Source organism: Thalassophryne amazonica, chromosome 1 (assembly GCF_902500255.1).
Source record: "Thalassophryne amazonica chromosome 1, fThaAma1.1, whole genome shotgun sequence".
Lineage (NCBI taxonomy): Eukaryota > Metazoa > Chordata > Actinopteri > Batrachoidiformes > Batrachoididae > Thalassophryne > Thalassophryne amazonica.
Window position 1 is genome coordinate 58,900,451 of NC_047103.1, and position 21,664 is coordinate 58,922,114.

At 49.3% G+C, this 21,664-nt stretch overlaps 1 protein-coding gene across 1 annotated transcript in view; it reads left to right on the forward strand.

The window, feature by feature from the left end:
- LOC117510706 (plexin domain-containing protein 2-like) overlaps positions 1 to 21,664 on the forward strand; it is a 435,424-nt gene that overhangs the window by 330,122 nt on the left and 83,638 nt on the right. The window contains 3 exon segments of the mRNA XM_034170533.1: positions 6,904 to 6,964; positions 7,226 to 7,379; positions 21,500 to 21,538. Of these exon segments, the coding sequence (XP_034026424.1) occupies positions 6,904 to 6,964; positions 7,226 to 7,379; positions 21,500 to 21,538 (254 nt within the window).

A 21,664-nucleotide genomic window follows, 5' to 3' on the forward strand; every position in this document is an offset into this window, starting at 1 on the left:
CTGAAGAACACCGGAGCCGCCAAGTCCCGAATCCCCAGGTGACCTCTGTCTTCGGCTGTCGACCCTGGTACTGCTGGCAGAAAGCAGAGAAAAGATGAATGAGTGTAAATCCTTACACTCAGTGGTCTATAGTCTGTACACAGTTAGGAGGAGAACCTCCACCTCCGAATCACACACTCGTGCAGCTCCTAGTGTGACCACTTATCTGTAGCGCGGTTGTCGTCGTCACGCTCCACGCCACTTCCCAGATAAGGGTGAACACCACAGGATACCGGCTGCAACAGAAGTTCAGAATCCTACACAACGTGTTAAGCAGCAGAGAAAGTACCTCACGGTAGTCGATTTCTCGGCGAGGAGGTGGAGTCATGATCCGGCTTTTAAGATGGTGATGATGATGATGAACGAGTGACAGCTGGTGCAGGGGATGAATGACAGCTGTCACTTCTTCAGGGTCCGGCGCCCTCTCATGCTTGGAGCCCGCACTCCAAGCAGGGCGCCCTCTGGTGGTGGTGGGCCAGCAGTACCTCCTCTTCAGCGGCCCACATAACAGGACCCCCCCCCTCAACGGGTGCCTCCTGGCGCCCGACCGGGCTTGTCCGGGTGTCGGCTGTAGAACCCGGCCAGGAGGGCCGGGTCCAGGATGAAGCTCCTCTTCACCCAGGAGCGTTCCTCAGGTCCATACCCCTCCCAGTCCACCAGATATTGGAACCCCCGGCCCTTACGATGGACGTCCAGGAGCCTGCGGACCGTCCAAGCAGGTTCCCCGTCGATGAGCCGGGCAGGAGGCGGCGTAGGTCCAGGTGCACAGAGGGGCGAGGTGTGGTGAGGCTTTATACGGGACACGTGGAATACCGGGTGGATCCGCAGTGAAGCTGGGAGTTGGAGCTTCACTGCGGCCGGGTTGACAATCTTGAGGATTGGGAAGGATCCGATGTATCTGTCTTTCAGTTTGGGGGAGTCCACACAGAGGGGAATGTCCTTGGTCGAGAGCCACACCTCCTGCCCGGGCTGGAACGTGGGGGCCGGGGACCGTCGGCGGTCTGCATGGGACTTGGCCCTCGTCCGGGCCTTTAACAGGGCAGAGCGGGCGGTCCGCCACACCCGGCGACATCTCCGAAGGTGGGCCTGGACCGAGGGCACACCGACCTCTCCCTCCACCAGCGGGAATAATGGGGGCTGGTACCCCAAACACACCTCAAAAGGGGAGAGGCTGGTAGCAGACGAAACTTGGCTGTTGTGGGCATACTCGATCCAGGCCAGATGGTGACTCCAGGCCGCCGGATGTGCGGAGGTGACACACCGAAGGGCCTGCTCCAACTCCTGGTTGGCCCGCTCTGCCTGGCCGTTGGTCTGGGGGTGGTACCCGGACGAGAGACTCACAGTGGCCCCCAGCTCCTTGCAGAAACTCTTCCACACCTGTGAAGAGAACTGGGGACCACGATCCGAAACGATGTCCGACGGTATCCCATGCAGCCGCATGACGTGGTGGACCAGGAGGTCTGCCGTCTCCTGGGCCGTCGGGAGCTTCGGGAGGGCCACGAAGTGAGCCGCCTTGGAGAACCGGTCCACTATCGTGAGGATTACGTTGTTGCCCTGGGACGGCGGGAGGCCCGTGATGAAATCCAGGCCGATGTGAGACCAGGGGCGATGAGGCACCGGCAGGGGTTGGAGGAGGCCCGTCGTCCTCCGATGGTCTGCCTTGCCCCTGGCGCAGATGGTACAGGCCTGGATGTAGTCCCGGACGTCGGTTTCCAGGGACGCCCACCAGAAGCGCTGCTGGACTACTGCCACGGTCCTACGCACCCCGGGATGACAGGAGAGCTTGGACCCGTGACAGAAGTCCAATACGGCAGCTCTTGCTTCTGGTGGGACATACAGTCTGTCCTTGGGGCCAGTCCCCGGGTCCGGGCTCCTGGTCAGGGCCTCCCGGACGGTCTTCTCCACGTCCCAGGTAAGGGCGGCCACGACAGTGGACTCGGGGATGATGGTCTCGGTGGGGTTCGACAGCCCCGCTTTGGCTTCTTCTTCGTGCACCCGGGACAAGGCGTCTGATTTTTGGTTCTTGGTCCCGGGGCGGTATGTAATCCGGAAGTCAAAGCGCCCGAAGAACAGAGACCAGCGGGCTTGCCTGGGGTTCAGCCGCTTGGCGGTCCGGATGTACTCCAGGTTCCGATGGTCAGTGAAAACCGTGAAGGGCAACGAAGCCCCCTCCAGCAGGTGTCTCCACTCTTCAAGAGCCTCCTTCACCGCAAGAAGTTCCCGATTGCCAACGTCATAGTTCCGTTCAGCTGGGGTCAACCTGCGGGAATAAAAGGCACAAGGATGGAGAACTTTATCAGCCTCCACGCTCTGGGACAGCACGGCTCCTATCCCTGAGTCAGAGGCGTCCACTTCTACTACGTACTGGCGATCAGGATCAGGCTGCACCAGAACTGGCGCAGTCGAGAACCGGCGTTTCAACTCCTGGAACGCGGCTTCGCACCGATCCGACCAGGCAAAGGGGACCTTGGTGGAGGTCAGGGCAGTCAGGGGGCTAACGACCTGACTGTAACCTTTGATGAACCTCCTGTAAAAATTTGCAAAACCGAGGAACTGCTGTAGTTTCCTGCGGCTTGTTGGTTGGGGCCACTCTCTCACCGCCGCAACCTTAGCCGGATCAGGGGCGACGGAGTTGGAGGAGATGATGAACCCCAGGAAGGACAAAGAAGTGCGGTGGAACTCGCACTTCTCGCCCTTCACAAACAGCCGGTTCTCCAACAACCGCTGTAGGACCTGACGTACATGCTGGACATGGGTCTCAGGGTCTGGGGAAAAGATGAGTATGTCGTCCAGATATACGAAGACGAACCGATGCAGGAAGTCCCGCAAGACGTCGTTTACCAAAGCTTGGAACGTCGCGGGGGCGTTAGTGAGGCCGAACGGCATGACCAGGTACTCGAAGTGACCTAACGGGGTGTTGAATGCCGTCTTCCATTCGTCTCCCTTCCGGATCCGAACCAGGTGGTACGCATTTCTAAGATCCAATTTCGTAAAGATTTGGGCTCCATGCAGGGGCGTGAACACTGAATCCAACAGAGGTAACGGGTATCGGTTGCGAACCGTGATCTCGTTCAGCCCTCTGTAATCAATGCATGGACGGAGTCCGCCGTCTTTCTTGCCCACAAAAAAGAAACCAGCACCCATCGGGGAGGTGGAGTTCCGGATCAGCCCGGCAGCTAAGGAGTCCCGGATGTAGGTCTCCATTGATTCGCGTTCCGGACGTGAGAGGTTGTACAACCTACTGGACGGGTACTCAACGCCCGGGACTAAATCGATGGCACAATCGTACGGCCGGTGCGGAGGAAGAGTGAGCGCCAGATCTTTGCTGAAAACGTCAGCAAGATCATGGTACTCCTCTGGCACCGCCGATAGATTGGGGGGGACTTTGACCTCCTCATTAGCTGTAGTGCCGGGGGGAACCGAGGATCCTAAACACTCCCGGTGGCAGGCTTCGCTCCACTGCATCACAACCCCGGACGGCCAATCAACCCGGGGATTGTGCTTCACCATCCATGGAAAGCCCAAAATCACTCGGGAGGTAGATGGTGTTACATGGAACACTATCTCCTCCCTGTGATTCCCAGACACAACCAATGTCACTGGTTGTGTCTGATGTGTGATTAATGGAAGCAGGGTGCCATCTAGTGCTCGCACCTGCAATGGTGCCGGCAGAGCCACCAGAGGGAGCCCTACTTCCCTTGCCCATCTGCTGTCCAGCAGATTCCCCTCTGACCCCGTGTCTATCAGTGCTGGGGCGTGAAGGGTTAACTCCTCACAAAGGATTGTTACTGGGATTCGTGCCGATCTGCGGGGTCTTTCCGCGTGTGTGTTATGGCCCACCCTTAGCCCAGATTCTAAGGACGGGCGTTGTAGTTTGACCGTTCAGGGCAGTCCCTCTGCATGTGCTCACAAGAGCCGCAGACAAAACACTCCCCGCGGGCCAGTCTCCTTTGTCTGTCACTTAATTTAACTTTGGCCCTGCTCGTATCCATAGCCTCCTCAGCAGGGGGAGCTGTAGCCCCACGGGGCCCTCTGGCAGTGAAGCGTGGGGACAACGTCTTATCGGAACCGGAAGGGGGAGGGACGGCTCGTACCCGGTCACGCCCCCCGGCCTGCTCCCGACGATGCTCAGTCAAACGGTTGTCTAGGCGTATAACCAAATCGACAAGCCCGTCAAAATCCCGCGGTTCCTCCTTCGCCAGTAGGTGCTCCTTGAGGACCGGTGACAGTCCATTTACGAAGGCGGCGCGGAGCGCAACGTTATTCCAGCCGGACCTCGCTGCTGCGATGCGGAAGTCGACTGCATACTCGGCTGCGCTACGGCGCCCCTGTCTTATTGACAGCAGCACGTTTGAAGCAGTCTCGCCTCTGTTAGGATGATCAAACACTTGTTTGAACTCCCGTACAAACCCAGCATAAGACGTTAGGAGCCGTGAGTTCTGCTCCCAAAGCGCCGTAGCCCATGCGCGTGGCCTCTCCTCGAAGCAGATTGATAACATAAGCTACCCGGCTAGCATCTGATGCGTACATGACAGGGCGCTGTGAAAAGACGAGCGAACACTGCATGAGGAAGTCCGCGCACGTCTCGACACAGCCCCCGTACGGCTCCGGAGGGCTTATGTAAGCTTCAGGGGATGGTGGGGGGGTTTGTTGAACGACCAGTGGTACGTCTGATTCAGGCCCAGGACCAGCCAGAGGAGGAGCTGCAGCAGCGCCCTGATCGTGCGCTTCCACCCTGGCGGCGAGAGCCTCCACTCTCCGATTAAGGAGGACATTCTGCTCGGTCACTAAATCCAACCGAGCCGTGAAGGCGGTTAAGATCTGCTGCAGCTCACCCAACACGCCTCCTGCTGACGCCTGCGCTCCTGGCTCTGCCATTGGCCGTTCACGCTCGAGCTGACGCCCCTCGGAATCCATGATGATTGGCCGAGAAATCCTGTTGGGAAGGTGTCGTAGCACGGACCCACAACAGGGGGCGCAAATGAACGGACAATGAGTAAGCCAAAAGGTAACAATTTACTGTTGTGACAATACACAACTAAACGTACAGAAATTACAAAGTCAATGAACACCAGGTGACGTGTGGGCAGGCTCGAAGATAGAAGACCCCGACGAGAGATAGACCGCGTCCCACACGGCCTCCACCACCAACGGTCTGAAGAACACCGGAGCCGCCAAGTCCCGAATCCCCAGGTGACCTCTGTCTTCGGCTGTCGACCCTGGTACTGCTGGCAGAAAGCAGAGAAAAGATGAATGAGTGTAAATCCTTACACTCAGTGGTCTATAGTCTGTACACAGTTAGGAGGAGAACCTCCACCTCCGAATCACACACTCGTGCAGCTCCTAGTGTGACCACTTATCTGTAGCGCGGTTGTCGTCGTCACGCTCCACGCCACTTCCCAGATAAGGGCGAACACCACAGGATAGCGGCTGCAACAGAAGTTCAGAATCCTACACAACGTGTTAAGCAGCAGAGAAAGTACCTCACGGTAGTCGATTTCTCGGCGAGGAGGTGGAGTCACGATCCGGCTTTTAAGATGGTGATGATGATGATGAACGAGTAACAGCTGGTGCAGGGGATGAATGACAGCTGTCACTTCTTCAGGGTCCGGCGCCCTCTCGTGCTTGGAGCCCGCACTCCAAGCAGGGCGCCCTCTGGTGGTGGTGGGCCAGCAGTACCTCCTCTTCAGCGGCCCACATAACACTAACAACAAAATGTCAACAAGTGAAGTGCTGTGAATACTTTCTGGATGCACCGTACATTATATAAATCATATTTTAGCGGGGTGGGGGTAAATCCCTTTAATGTTTGTTGTGCATCGTACAGGCAAAAAAATGTCAATGGAAGGACAGACAAACACAACTCTTTGGCATTACGAAACACTGTTCCCAGTTGAATGTATAATTAGATTACATGGTATGGCTAACTAGTAGGAGAGACACTGCCATTTAGGATTTTGTTACTTATTACTTCCACCAGGGCAACACCAATGACTGTATGTGAATGTAACTTTTGGACTTCTGAGTACTACGTCAACTATAACAGTTTCTGGATTCCACTACACTACTTCAAGTGAAGCTATAATTTGTTGACTGTTGCCACCCTGCAAGTCCATTAGAACAGTAAATATAATGCTGTTTGTGTTTGTGTCAGATGGGGGAAAGTCACAACCATGATCATTGTTTCATCTCACTTTATTGTAATTTGAGCTGTGACATCTCAGTTATAAATCTGTTTCTTTCTGAAAGGCCCCATGAAAGAGCTGCATTATGAAAATATAGCTCTGTTAGTAAAAACAGCTCGTCCTTCGAATTTATGAAAATTTTTACAGTTGCCATCCCAATAGAAATGAGATTTGCATAAAATCATGAGGGAAATGCCTTGTTTATGTCAGTGAAACAACAACACCAAAATTCATACAAGGAATTTTAGGAAATCTATAACAAAGAGTCCTTATACATGTTACCTCTGTGTGTTGGTGTTTGATACAGAAAGGAAAAGATTTTATCATCGAAACAACAATTATTTCACTCATTTCATGCATTTTCTACTTAATAAATATTTTTAAATTTACTTTTAAGTTTATTTTATTTAGTTATTTAGTTTTCTTTCATTTACATCTTTATATTTTTTTCTGCTTGTCCTTGAAGTTAGCAAACTGTTTTTGCTCCAGCTCTGCTTGTCTTATCAAAAGCACATTCTCCTGTGGTGTGCCACAGGATGACAGTGGACAGGCAGTCTGCTCTGTCTCACAGTCAAACGGCTCTTTTGACTGAACATAATTTATATATGTGCATTTGGTGGTTCCAGTTGACTGACGTTTCAGTTGGTGGATGGCTGACGTTTGTCTCCTCTGCCTTCAGATGTTCCAGTGGCTTTGACCGCCATCGACAGGACTGGGTGGATAATAGCTGTCACGATGAGGTAGGCAGACCAGATGAAGACTGATGATATCTATTTTTTAAAGCACAATGGACTGCATTTATATAGCGCTTGTACGTCTGAATGAGAAGCTCAAAACGCTTTATAATGTTGCCTCACATTCGCACACACACACCGATGTCAGCATGCTGTCATGAAAGATGCTCAGCTCCACACCTGGAGCAACTTGGATATTAAAATTACTTAAGAACCCCCTTACATTCTCTGCCTGTACACTCAAAAACAAAATTTCTTCTCTTACAGACCAAGGACAAGATGTGTGACATCATTGACACGACACATCCCTATCCATTTACTACAGCCATTGTTGCCAAGACAACATCTTGGAGCAAAGAGAGTACAACGGGCAGGGACTCATTCTCCACCTCTCATCCACCAACCAGCAGCCCGACTGAAGGTAACACTGACGACAGAGCAGGAACACGGTCACGGTGCATTAATGTGCATGAGCCCACTGCTTGGCTTCACGCACTGATAAATGCTCACTTCTGGCAAGATGATAAATGTTGTGCATTTAGCTGTAACTGCTCTTTATTGGTATTGTTTTTTAATTGGTATTGATGTGTACCACATTTACACCATGCATACTTGTCTCTTTTGGAGTGTGCATACATATAGTATTTCTCACCACTTCAGCTAAACAGATTCACTCCTGATGGCAGCCTGTGAAGCAGCTGTGTTTGCACCAACCTTTAAACATTGCAGATGGATTTCATGGGGAAAAGTCACCATTATAAAATAGCTGCACACTGACTAAATGATCAGTGCTGCTGGTTCATCATCGTGTCTTTTCAGGAAAGTTATTTATTTAAACTATTTAATGTTGTTCTTAGTAATTGGTTTGAATGTTCATCATATACCATGAATTATCTGTACATTAATGCAAAGTAATATAAAGGAAAATGCCTTTTGAAAAAAATTGTTGTGGCTGATATAGTGGAAACTGGCATTATAATCATTCTGGAGTTGAAATCTGCAAGATTTGGTCCAGAGGCATTCTGGAATTGATTTATTCCTTGTATTTTGTCTCTTTCAAAGTCTGGAAACTTTGGTCAAATTTATAGTGAGAACAGTAAAACTACATTTTAGTTGTACACGTGACCAGGGGAATATAGATATTTTGTTTAAAATTTGTTTTTATAATCCCTAATAATAAAAAGTGAGGAAAATGCACATTTTAAAACTGCAGTTATCTTACATTTATTTCATTGCAGATATTTCATGGTTTCATTTTAGTTGTTAATATACATCCATTCCTGCATTTAAGGGCTGTAACACATTCCAAAAAAGGTTAAGACACTCAGTGGTGGGCACAACTAACCAAAAAGTTAGCTTCAATAACAGCTAATCAGCTAACTAAAAAGTTATCTTTTATAAAGCTAAACCAATAAACCACCCAAAAATTTATTGAAAGCTACAGCTAACCAATAACTTTTGAAATTGAGTTTTAACATCACGATCACAAACCGAAACAATGAATCTCTACTTCTGTCTTTGTGCCTCCTGCTGGAAGCTCCTGTTTACCACATTTTTTACTCTACCGCAGCAAAGGGAGCCTGACCACCAGGTTGTCACAAAAAAGTCATTATTTCTTAACCGCATGCAGCTGTTCAACCATGAGCCAGAGGTCTTGGAAAATAAAGCAGTTTTGACTTGTGGTTTTGATTTATAAATCAAATTATTCTGTATAGAATAACTACATCTGTCATTTGTACAAAGTTAAAATATAACATATATCTTTTAATTTTAAATAATGCACTAATTCTGAAGTTTTGTAACAAACACACACAGATGCCAAAGGGATTGTGGGTAAAATAGCCTCCACTAACAGTGATTGGTTGACTCATTCACTCTGTGTAAAAACAAACACGTTAATGTGACGTGTGTGTTGGTTTACATATAAATGTGCTTTTGTAAAATACGCCATTTGTGTGAAATACGTGTGAAATATGTCATACGAAAGTCAAGTTGTAATTAGACAACCATCTGATATAATCTGATAATACTGCCATGAACACTACTGGCCAGTAGATGGCAGTAGAGACTGTGAAACATTGCCAAAACAACAATTCCAAAAAATACATGTCTGTTACGTTTAATCTGTGTGGAATTTAATAAACACAAACCAAATTTCAGACGTCTTATATATATATATATATATATATATATATTACTGTGGAACAAAGACGACAAACAGTGTTGTAAAGGACAATAACCAGGACATTATAGAGCAAACAGGAAGCGATTGCAGCTCACAGTGATTCCAGTTGAAAATAATGGAGAAGCAACCTGAGCTGCTTCTGGCATTTTTACATAAAACAAACACAATAACAACGTCATCTATAAACCCAGAGAATATATTCACAAGAGTTTTAGGCACAATATACAAAGGGTTTAATGCTGTTGTCCGTGCGGAGTCTGATCAGCGTGTCTCAAATGCATTTCTCCTGTCGTGAACTTTCACAGTACCCATAATGCACTGCACACACACCATGTCCACACTAAAACCTTTAAAATTAGTGCAATACTTAAAAACTAAAACATATAGCTGATATTTTCACTTTATAATACTTCAGATGTGATGTTAATTTAAATAACTTGTTAAAAATTAGTTTGGTTAAAATTTTAACCATAAGTTAAAACTGTATGCCTCTGGATGACTTGGGTGATATTAGACTGGTTAGTAGGGTGTCAAGAGAAATGGTCCCATTCTGTTTGTCTTCTGTGATCAGTTTTCCTCTAATGGTAGAGTATTGAGAGGTTTTTCTGAAACAAGCTCTCTGTCTGTAGAGGATAGAACTGTATGTCTACTACAAAACATTTAATAGGTAGGTTTTAAAATCTTTGATATTAGACTTAACTGTTAACTGTTAAAGCTTTATTCACTAATATATGTTAGCAGTCTTAAAATTATTGGACCAAAATTTATCAGAAGATAATTGATCAGATGGTGGTTTTCAAAGTTATCTGAAAAGCTAATCTGATAATGAAAGCATTAGCTTCAATAATTAGCAGTTTGCAGGTTAGCGGAACTGTGCCCACCTCTGGAGACACTAAAACACTGAACACTTTGTAATGTTGCTATTTTTTTTTTGCAACACTTATAAGACAGCTACACATTGAGGATACCAAGCAATGAAGTGTTTCAGGTGTTATTTTATTCCATTCTTCCTGTAAACATGCTTTAAAGTGTGGTACAGTGAGGGGTCATCGTCATTATGGTCAGGGAGTCATCATGTGTGGTCAGGGGGGGTCAGTTGGAGTAAGTGGTTGAAGATGTGTGGGTGAGTGAAATCCTGGATCCACTCCTATGTTTGGATCTGGCTCAAAATTCATCTTTATATATCCCTTTATTCATATATGAAAAAAATGCCCTATCTTGCAATGTTATGGAAAATATATTTTAAAAAATCCTGGTTCCAAACCTTTAGTTGAATCCACATGAAAAACTTAATGTTTTTTTTCCTTGGCCCACAGCCCACCTTACCACTAAGCATCATGAAAATCTGTTCATTAATTTTTGTGTAATCCTGCTAAGAGTCAAACAAACGGCACTGAAAACATTACCTCGTTGGAGGAGGGAATATGTAATGTTTCCAGTAGACAGTTGATACACTTCTTGTGTAGCTTTTGTCTGCATTTAGTCACATGATTTGATTTTTCTTTCAAGTTCAGTGTGCAGCTTGTCTTGCTAATCATGTTTTCCAGCCAAGGTCCAGCTGGTCGCACTCCTTTGATATTGCAGTGTAAAGTGTTGGGCACATGATTCAGCGCTCTTCAGCGGGAGGCTAACCCCAACCATACTGCAGCATAAGCTCATTGTTATCTAATGCAAATCCTCTGTGAAAGAAGCAAATGGGATTCTTTTGCTGATGATGGGAAAAGTGTCAAAGTGTCCTCCAAAGTTTGTTTACTTCCATTTCTTCTCATCTCCAGAGAAGGCAGAATGCATTGTGTTAGTTTTCATCTATTTTCCATTTTTATGCCTTTTGAGCTGTTTATTTACATAAACAGCCAATTTATCAGCTAATAACCATAAATTATACAAAGCAGCAGGTCACCCACTCAGGTGATGTTTCACTGGGTGCATCACCATATTGGAGAAAGTGGATGCAATCAGTAATTAAAGTACATATATATGGGGAAGCAGGCTGAAGGCAGTTGATACGAACAGACCCAACAAGCTCATGGCTCTGTTCTGAGGGTTGAACTGGAGTCTGTGGTGGAGGTGGTAGAGAGGAGGATGTTAAGGAAACTGCTCAGCATCCTGGACAACACCTCCCACCCCTTGCATGCCACACTGATGTCCTGTCAGAGCACCTTCAGTCATAGATTGAGACCACCAAGGTGCACCACAGAATGCCGCAGGAGGTCTTTCCTACCTGTGGCAATCAGACTGTATAATTCCTCCCACTTCTGCAGGATGAATATACGAGGTCTGTTAGAAAAGTATCGGACCTTTTTATTTTTTGCAAAAAAACATATGGATTTGAATCACGTGTGATTGCATCAGCCAAGCTTCATCACGGCATTGCTTTGCGCCATGTGGCTCCGCCACGACGCATGGAATTCCTCCGCATATCTGTCTCAATGTGCCGAAAAAGTGCTGATGTCGACGTCTTCCTCAATTTCTGTGCTAGTCAGAGGACGTCGCGGATAAAACACAGCGTCCAGTTTAGAAATGAATGGCACATTCCACTGTTACAGGAGTTTTTGTCATGGAAAGAGGAGCGGAGGAATTCTGTGCGTCGCGGCGGAGCCGCATGGCGCAAAGCAACGCCGTGATGAAGCCTCACAGGACATGTTGGGGCATGTCCAGATAGTCACACGACTAAAAAGCCACCGACAGCCATCTGAAATCCATCTCAAAGCCGTCCTGTGAGACCAACACGGAGGTGGTTTTGTCCCACGCCATGAGTGGCACGGTGGCGCATCCGTCCACTTCTTTTTCCATGAAAAAAAACTCCTGTAACAGTGGAATGTGCCGAAAAAGTGCTGATGTCCACGCCTTATGCCTTTTTTGTGGAAGTCAGACGACGTCCCGAATCAACAAAGCCTTCATGTTGGAAATGATCTGGTTGTTTCAGCGGGGTGTCAGCCTGTCGATCGGCGCTCGGAGCGCGCCGCGCTCTCAGACGCTGTGGGCGGTCTTTAAACCGGCTGGAGCACTCCTTAATCTGTGTAATCCCCATAAAATGGTCCCTGAAAGCCATCTGAATTTTCCGAATGGTGTCCACCTGGAGGTGTCTCACAGTTTCTGGAAAAAAAATTGATGCAGCAAAGCTCCAAATCGTTCAGACATTTATTCGCAATAAAAATCCGACAAGAGGGGTGGACCACTGCTCACACATAGCCTGCTCACATTCGAATGACGCAACCGACAGGCGTGAAAAAACTCACGCATGCGCACGAAGGTTCAAGCTTGGCTGATGCAATCACATGTGATTCAAATCCATATGGTTGTTATGTGTCGACGCGGATTGAGGAGCGAACCTGCGTCAGACAGGACCCAGCGCTAAAAATAACCAGAAAACGGTTCCAAACAAAAACTATTTATTATACACCTGTGTTTAAAAGTGTAAAAACATAAAAAAAAACAACGTCCCTCTGGTGGAGTTATCGTGGCTCGCTCTCCAGCGCCCGCAAGGATTAAAGCCGGCGCTCCTGGACTTCCTACCACCGCCAAACACCCCCCAGGTGGACACGACAAACTGATTCTCTGTGAAGCAAAGAGACGGTGAGGTAAATCAACAGATACAACTATATCTTCCAATAAACACACGCTGCCAGCAACACACTCAGGTCAGTGTCCTTTCTTTTACTTTATGCAAATGAGCAGCCTCTCACAACAAGTGGAGGATCACTTATCCTTCACGCCACAGCAGTGAGAAGCAAACTACGCAATTCTCTTTACAATTCCAGTACACTGTGTAACAAAACACCAAGTTACTATCAACAAGTACTTAAACACTTAATTACCTTTCGTGTGTGCTGACAGCATGTGTCCTCACCCCTCCCTGCCTCACGGGCTCGATGTGTCAAAACCCAGGCGCGGTCCTCAGCGTCTCACAAACGAACGTCACAAGGTCGAGTTCCCGGCAGTTCTGCTTGAATCACACATGACTTAAATGCAGAACGCCATCCAATTATCTGCTTCAGCTGCAAGTCGTCCAGGTTGCACGTGAGCACCAAGCACAGGTGCTTTCCATGATGTTGATGAGGGTGAAGACTCTTCAGCCAGCACCTTCTTCACAGACAAATCAGCCCTCATGCCACCTGGAGAGCAAAGAAAAGAAAAGAACACCAAAACATCCAGCCACGCCCCCCCCAACACACAACAATGGTATTTGCAAAAAATAAAAAGGTCCGATACTTTTCTAACAGACTTCGTATAACGAACAGTTATTCAGAGTTATGTGCAATATTGTCAAACATCTTGTGCAGTATATCTTCCAGTCATTTCACATAAATTTGTTGTAGTTATTGTTAAAAAAAAGAAATGTGATTGATTTGTATTTAAGACTAACACTTTCTGTAATTGTGCATCTGACGAACCATTGTTTACTGTTTGTGTACTCTTTAAAGTTGAGCTTTATCTATATTAGTCTTTCACATGCAGTTAATGTCTTATTTTAACGCTATAGTGTCATCTCTAGTAGAAGACAAGCCTGTCGATCCTGTGACCAAAGGGTTTTTCATGCTGAAAAGCATATGATTAAACACCAATAGCATCGAAATTGATCATGGTTAAAGGTTTTACCAGTTTTTCATATTATCAAAAGTTCATTGACCTTTTGATATTTTGGGCCATAGCGCCCTCATTTGAGGTTGGATGCATAACAAACTATATATTTTTGGTATTGTTATGACTAGACGAGTAATTTGATATGCATATAGACACAAATGGGACAATTTAAAATTTTGACTCTTGTTTGACCTTTGTTGCTCAAGGCAGCCCAAGTCAAAAATGTGCAAAATCCATGAGGGAACACAAAACCACTTTGGAACCTAGGGTTTGGTCATGGGGTCTACAGGTCTTCTGCTACTTGTGATTCGGTTGCAGATCGCATTATGCCATCATCAGGCACGATATTGTTTCCCATCATGTTTTCGCTTCTGTGATGACAGGGATTCATGCACCCTTGTCTTCTTTTTGACAAGCAAAATCTATTATCCTCTAATTTACAAAACAACAGGGTTCTCTAGGTTGTTAGTCTGCACTAGCAACTAGGGATTGGGGAGCATCCCCTAATTCTGATTCTTTATGTTCAGTTTTTAAGTTTTCATACAGGTTTATGTTTTTATGAGGAGTACAAAACAAGAATGTTGACGCTTCAGTTATTTCTGTGTTGGAGTTTACATGTCCTCCGGGCGCTCTGGAACATACATGTTAGGTTCGATCTCCCAACAGGTGTTGTGTGGGCCGCCAGAAGAGGAGGTACTGCTGGCCCACCACCAGAGGGCGCCCTGTCTGGAGTGCGGGCTCCAGGCACCAGAGGGCGCAGCCGCCTCACAGGAGCAGCCAGGGTGACAGCTGTCACGCATCACCTGCAACAGCTGTTACCAATCACCTGATCAGCAGGGGTACATCAGCAGGACGACGTCTCCACCTCTTTGCCGAGATATCGTTCTACCTGGAAGGTAACGTTCTCAGCTGACCGTGAGATCTTTTCAGTAACCTTTTGTGACTTTTGTGCATTATATAGCAGACTCTTTCCAACGAGAGGTGGAGGTAGTTTTCCTGCCGTGTGGATTGCTGGGTGTAAACGCGCCCACATTTAATTGTTTTTTTTGTTCCTCGCCAGCAGTACCAGGTCCGACACGCGGAGGCAGTGGCCACCTGGGAGTTCGGGACTTGGCGGCTCCAGTATTCCCGGGGTCTGGTGGCGGAGGAAATCGTGTGGTTCCGGTTCTGCTTTGGACAGACGTCTTCTATCTTCGAGCCTGCCCACACGACACCTTCTGTGATTTGACTTGTTGTCTATTGTTGTAATCTGTTGTGTTTGTTGTGCCCATTCACAACAGTAAAGTGTTGTTATTTGACTTCCTCCATTGTCCGTTCATTTGCGCCCCCTGTTGTGGGTCCGTGTACCTACACTTTCCCAACAGGATATCTCGGCCAACGTCATGGACCCCGAGGGGCGTTGACCGGCCGTTGAACGGCCAATGGAAGAGCAGGGCGCACAGGCGTCTGCAGGAGGAATGATCGGTGAGTTGCAGCGAATCCTCACCGCTTTTACGGCTCGGCTGGATCTGATGACCGAGCAGAACGTCCTCCTTAACCGCAGGGTGGAGGCTCTCGCCGCGCAGGTGGAAGCGCGCCCTCAGGGCGCTGCTGCGGCTCCCCCTCCTGTCGATCCTGTGCGCAATAGTGACGTTCCACAGGTCGTTCAACGACCCCTCCCACCTTCCCCTGAAGCATACATAAGCCCTCCAGAACTGTACGGGGGTTGTGTGGAGACATGCGCGGACTTTCTTATGCAGTGTTCGCTCGTCTTCGCACAACGTCCCGTCATGTATGCGACTGATGCTAGTAAGATAGCTTATGTGATTAATCTGCTTCGCGGCAAGGCACGCGCTTGGGCTACAGCGCTCTGGGAGCAAAATTCACGGCTCCTTCTGACATATGATGGGTTTGTGAGGGAGTTCAGAACAGTGTTCGATCACCCAAATAGAGGAGAGACCGCTTCAGCCGTGCTGCTGTCAATGAGACAGGGGCGCCGGAGCGCAGCTGCTTATGCAGTCGACTTCCGCATCGCGGCTGCGAGGTCCGGCTGGAATAGCACTGCCCTCCGCGCCGCCTTCGTAAACGGACTATCGTTGGTCCTGAAGGAGCACCTGGTGGCTAAGGACGAACCGCGGGATTTGGACGGGCTTATTGATCTCGTTATACGATTAGACAATCGGTTAGAGGAACGCCGTCGAGAGCGAGGTGAAGGACGTGACCGGATACGCGCCGCCCCTCTCCCTTCCGGGTTCGAAAAGGGGCCGCCCTCCCCATGCTCCACATCTGCAGCGCTTTGTGGGGCAACAGCTCCCCCTGTTGACGTTGTTAGGGAAACGCACAGGGCCAAAATGGGGAGGCTGATCCGTGGAGAGTGTTTTCTCTGCAGCTCAACAGAGCACACACAGAGAGACTGCCCCAAACGGCCAAGACGTCAACACTCGCCCTTAGAGACTGGGCTAAGGGGGGGGTCAAGACATTCAAGTGAGACACACACAAATTGCCACACGACTCCCAGTCACAATCCTGAGCGGGGATTTAACCCTTCAAGCCCGAGCACTGGTGGACACGGGGTCAGAAGGGAATCTGCTAGACAGCAGATGGGCAAAGGAGGTAGGGCTCCCTCTGGTGGCGCTTCCTTCGCCATTGCAGGTGCGGGCACTAGATGGCATCCTCCTCCCTTTACTCACACACAAGACACAACCAGTAACTCTGGTGGTGTCTGGAAACCACCGGGAGGAGATTGAGTTTTTTGTAACTCCTTCTACCTCCCACGTGATTTTGGGCATCCCATGGATGTTAAAGCACAATCCCCGGATCGATTGGCCGTCTGGGGTGGTGGTTCAGTGGAGCGAAACCTGCCATCGGGTGTGTTTAGGATCCTCGGTTCCTCCCGGTTCCCTGGCTAAGGAGGAGGTCAAAGTCCCTCCCAATCTGACGGCAGTGCCGGTTGAGTACCACGATCTTGCTGACGTCTTCAGCAAGGATCTGGCACTCACCCTTCCCCCGCACCGTCCGTACGATTGTGCCATTGATTTGGTTCCAGGCGCTGAGTTCCCGTCCAGCAGGCTGTACAACCTCTCACGACCTGAGCGCGAATCAATGGAGACCTACATCCGGGACTCATTAGCTGCCGGGCTGATCCGGAACTCCACCTCCCCGATGGGGGCAGGTTTCTTTTTTGTGGGCAAGAAAGATGGCGGACTTCGTCCATGTATTGATTACAGGGGGCTGAATGAGATTACGGTTCGCAACCGATACCCGTTGCCATTATTTGATTCCGTGTTCACCCCCCTGCATGGAGCCAAAATCTTTACTAAGCTGGATCTTAGAAATGCGTATCACCTGGTTCGGATCCGGAAGGGAGACGAATGGAAGACGGCATTCAACACCCCATTAGGTCACTTTGAGTACCTGGTCATGCCGTTCGGCCTCACAAACGCCCCCGCGACGTTCCAAGCATTAGTTAATGATGTCTTGCGGGATTTCCTGCACCGATTCGTCTTCGTATATCTAGACGATATACTCATCTTTTCTCCGGATCCTGAGACTCATGTCCGGCATGTACGTCAGGTCCTGCAGCGGTTGTTGGAGAACCGGCTGTTTGTGAAGGGCGAGAAGTGTGAGTTTCACCGCACATCTTTGTCCTTCCTGGGGTTTATCATCTCCCCCAACTCCATCGCTCCTGATCCGGCCAAGGTTGCGGCGGTGAGAGACTGGCCCCAACCCACTAGCCGTAGTAAGCTGCAACAGTTCCTCGGCTTTGCAAATTTCTACAGGAGGTTCATTAAGGGCTACAGTCAGGTAGTTAGCCCCCTGACAGCCCTGACCTCACCAAAAGTCCCCTTCACCTGGTCGGATCGTTGCGATGCCGCGTTCAAGGAGTTGAAACGGCGCTTCTCGTCTGCACCCGTTCTGGTGCAGCCCGATCCTAGTCGCCAGTTAGTGGTTGAAGTGGATGCCTCGGACACAGGGATAGCAGCTGTGCTTTCCCAGAGCGGGAAGACCGATAAGGTCCTTCACCCGTGTGCCTATTTTTCCCGCAGGTTGACCCCGGCCGAACGGAACTATGACGTCGGCAATCGAGAACTCCTTGCGGTGAAAGAGGCTCTTGAAGAGTGGAGACATCTGTTGGAGGGAACGTCCGTGCCATTCACGGTTTTCACTGACCACCGGAACCTGGAGTATATCAGGACCGCCAAGCGGCTGAACCCCAGGCAAGCCCGCTGGTCACTGTTCTTCGGCCGTTTTGACTTCCGGATCACCTACCGTCCCGGGACCAAAAACCAGAGATCGGATGCCTTGTCCCGGGTACATGAAGATGAAGTCAAAGCGGAGTTGTCGGATCCACCGGAACCCATCATCCCGGAGTCCACTATCGTGGCCACCCTCACCTGGGACGTAGAGAGAACCGTCCGGGAGGCCCTGGCATGAAGCCCGGACCCCGGAACTGGGCCGAAGAACAAACTATACATCCCACCAGAAGCTAGGGCTGCAGTCCTGGACTTCTGTCACGGCTCCAAGCTCTCCTGTCATCCAGGGGTGCGAAGAACCGTGGCAGTTGTCCGGCAGCGCTTCTGGTGGGCGTCCCTAGAGGCCGACGTCCGGGATTATATCCAGGCCTGCACCACCTGCGCCAGGGGCAAGGCTGACCATCGCAGGGCATCAGGACTACTCCAGCCGCTGCCTGTGCCTCATCGCCCCTGGTCCCACATCGGCCTGGATTTTGTCACGGGCCTCCCGCCGTCCCAGGGTAACACCACCATCCTCACGATAGTGGACCGATTCTCCAAGGCGGCCCACTTCGTGGCCCTCCCGAAGCTCCCAACAGCCCAGGAGACAGCAGACCTCCTGGTCCACCACGTCGTCCGGCTGCATGGGATTCCAACAGACATCGTCTCCGATCGCGGTCCCCAGTTCTCCTCGCAAGTCTGGAGGAGCTTCTGCCGGGAACTGGGGGCCACGGTGAGTCTCTCGTCCGGGTACCACCCTCAGACCAACGGGCAAGCAGAACGGGTAAACCAGGAGGTGGAACAGGCCTTGCGCTGCGTGACTGCCGTGCACCCGGCGGCCTGGAGTACCCATTTGGCCTGGATCGAGTATGCCCATAACAGCCAGGTGTCTTCAGCCACCGGCCTCTCCCCTTTTGAGGTGTGTCTGGGGTATCAGCCCCCGTTGTTTCCGGTGGTTGAGGGAGAGGTCGGTGTGCCCTCGGTCCAGGCCCACCTACGGAAGTGCCGTCGGGTGTGGCGTGCCGCCCGTTCTGCTTTGCTAAAGGCCCGGACGAGGGCAAAAGCCCATGCAGACCGTCGGCGGACCCCGGCCCCTGCGTATCGGCCAGGGCAGGAGGTGTGGTTATCCACAAAGGACATTCCCCTCAAAGTGGACTCCCCCAAGCTACAGGACCATTATATCGGCCCATTCAAGATCCTTAAGGTCATCAGTCCAGCCGCAGTGAGGCTTCAGCTTTCGGCCTCACTGCGGATCCATCCTGTGTTTCATGTATCCCGTGTCAAACCGCATCACACCTCACCCCTCTGTACTCCGGGTCCGGCACCGCCTCCTGCCCGGATCATCGATGGCGAGTCGGCTTGGACTGTACGCCGGCTCTTGGATGTCCGTAGGATGGGCCGGGGCTTCCAGTATTTGGTGGACTGGGAGGGGTACGGTCCCGAAGAACGCTCCTGGGTGAAGAGGAGCTTCATCCTGGACCCGGCCCTCCTGGCTGATTTCTACCGCCGCCACCCGGACAAGCCTGGTCGGGCGCCAGGAGGCGCCCGTTGAGGGGGGGGTCCTGTTGTGTGGGCCGCCAGAAGAGGAGGTACTGCTGGCCCACCACCAGAGGGCGCCCTGTCTGGAGTGCGGGCTCCAGGCACCAGAGGGCGCAGCCGCCTCACAGGAGCAGCCAGGGTGACAGCTGTCACGCATCACCTGCAACAGCTGTTACCAATCACCTGATCAGCAGGGGTACATCAGCAGGACGACGTCTCCACCTCTTTGCCGAGATATCGTTCTACCTGGAAGGTAACGTTCTCAGCTGACCGTGAGATCTTTTCAGTAACCTTTTGTGACTTTTGTGCATTATATAGCAGACTCTTTCCAACGAGAGGTGGAGGTAGTTTTCCTGCCGTGTGGATTGCTGGGTGTAAACGCGCCCACATTTAATTGTTTTTTTTGTTCCTCGCCAGCAGTACCAGGTCCGACACGCGGAGGCAGTGGCCACCTGGGAGTTCGGGACTTGGCGGCTCCAGTATTCCCGGGGTCTGGTGGCGGAGGAAATCGTGTGGTTCCGGTTCTGCTTTGGACAGACGTCTTCTATCTTCGAGCCTGCCCACACGACACCTTCTGTGATTTGACTTGTTGTCTATTGTTGTAATCTGTTGTGTTTGTTGTGCCCATTCACAACAGTAAAGTGTTGTTATTTGACTTCCTCCATTGTCCGTTCATTTGCGCCCCCTGTTGTGGGTCCGTGTACCTACACTTTCCCAACAACAGGGTTTGTTTGGTGGTAGGTTTGTCAAAACATTTTCCCAGTTTAATGTTCATGAGGATGGAGATTGGTGCTGTACAAAGTCTCATTCCGATGCATCAACACAATTAGAAGTACGTGATCCTCAATCTGATCAGATCATTTCAGACTCTTAAAGCGACTTTACTAACTGATGACCACTCTATCCCTCTTAATCTTCTTATGGGAGTTGAATTTGAATGGACACTGTGGCAGTCAGAGACCTCAACACACAGCTGTGATGACGACTGATGTTACGATTTCAGAGAAGAGTTCAAACACTGAGCAGCTGTGAGGCAGAAAACACGTGGAACAGTGGTACGGGTCAAACCCAGGTGTGACGAGGGGACTGACAGCAGAGCAGAGAAATAAAGCCCGTTGTGTTTCTGTATGGGAGCGTGTGTGTTCCTGTCAAAGAGGTCGAGGTCAGTTTGTGGTTTTTGTTGTGTAGTCTGACACGCACGGCAGATCAGTTACACTGATCTTCATTTGTCTCTCCAGCTGCAGGGTTCAAATGTCAGATTCGTGTGCAGGCTGGGTGGCTCGTGCACTTGGCGATGCCCCACCGTCAACATGACACACAGAACATGAGTCGATATTTAGATTCAGAGTGGTTCAACAGACATCAATACTTTCTCTTCAGGACCCTCGTCCTCGTATGGTTTTGTTATGTGGTGAAATTTTTTTATATTCACTGGAACATTTAGTAATTTCAGAAACCAAACTGTGGTTGCATTCATGCTTTTGAAGATTAAAAGAAGGACATTCCTTTTACATTAAATCCTTCAGCAAAATCTGTCTGGTGTTGCATGCACCAGTATTTGCATATTGTGACTTGTATGGCGTGTGGTGTGTTACTCCTCGTGGAGAAGTGGGCTGCGACACATTTCCATATGTCACATGTATAGTTAACCCTGGACTGCTTTTATGGATTAAATTATACGTGTTGAGTACATTCAAACCATTCATTTTTAATCGGATCCTAAGCATAATAAATTTTATGCTGGAAAGAGGACAGTCGACTAATGAAAGAAGCTTAATCTCATTTGGGAGCACAGGGTAGTTGTTTTTTTTTTTTTTCTATTTAACTACTAACTCTTTCTGTAATTGTGTATTTAACCAACCATTGTTTACTTTTTGGTACACTGGCAAACTAATTTCCTTCAGGATAAATTAAGTTGATCTTTATATTTAAGTGTTTTTAAAACGCACTACAAAGAGAAATAATATTACGTGTCTTTGATATACTGACTCTCACGTTTCCTTTTCTTGTTTAATTTTACAGATGATACCAAGATTGCTGTACATCTCAGAGACAATGGAGGTAGGTCCCTGTCCTGTACTGTTGAACAATAACTGCTCAACGTCTGTTTTCTTTTGCTTCCAGCTGGTTCTCTTTCTGTACCAACCTCCTGATTATTTTTTATCGAGTCCAAACTGTTGTTTAATA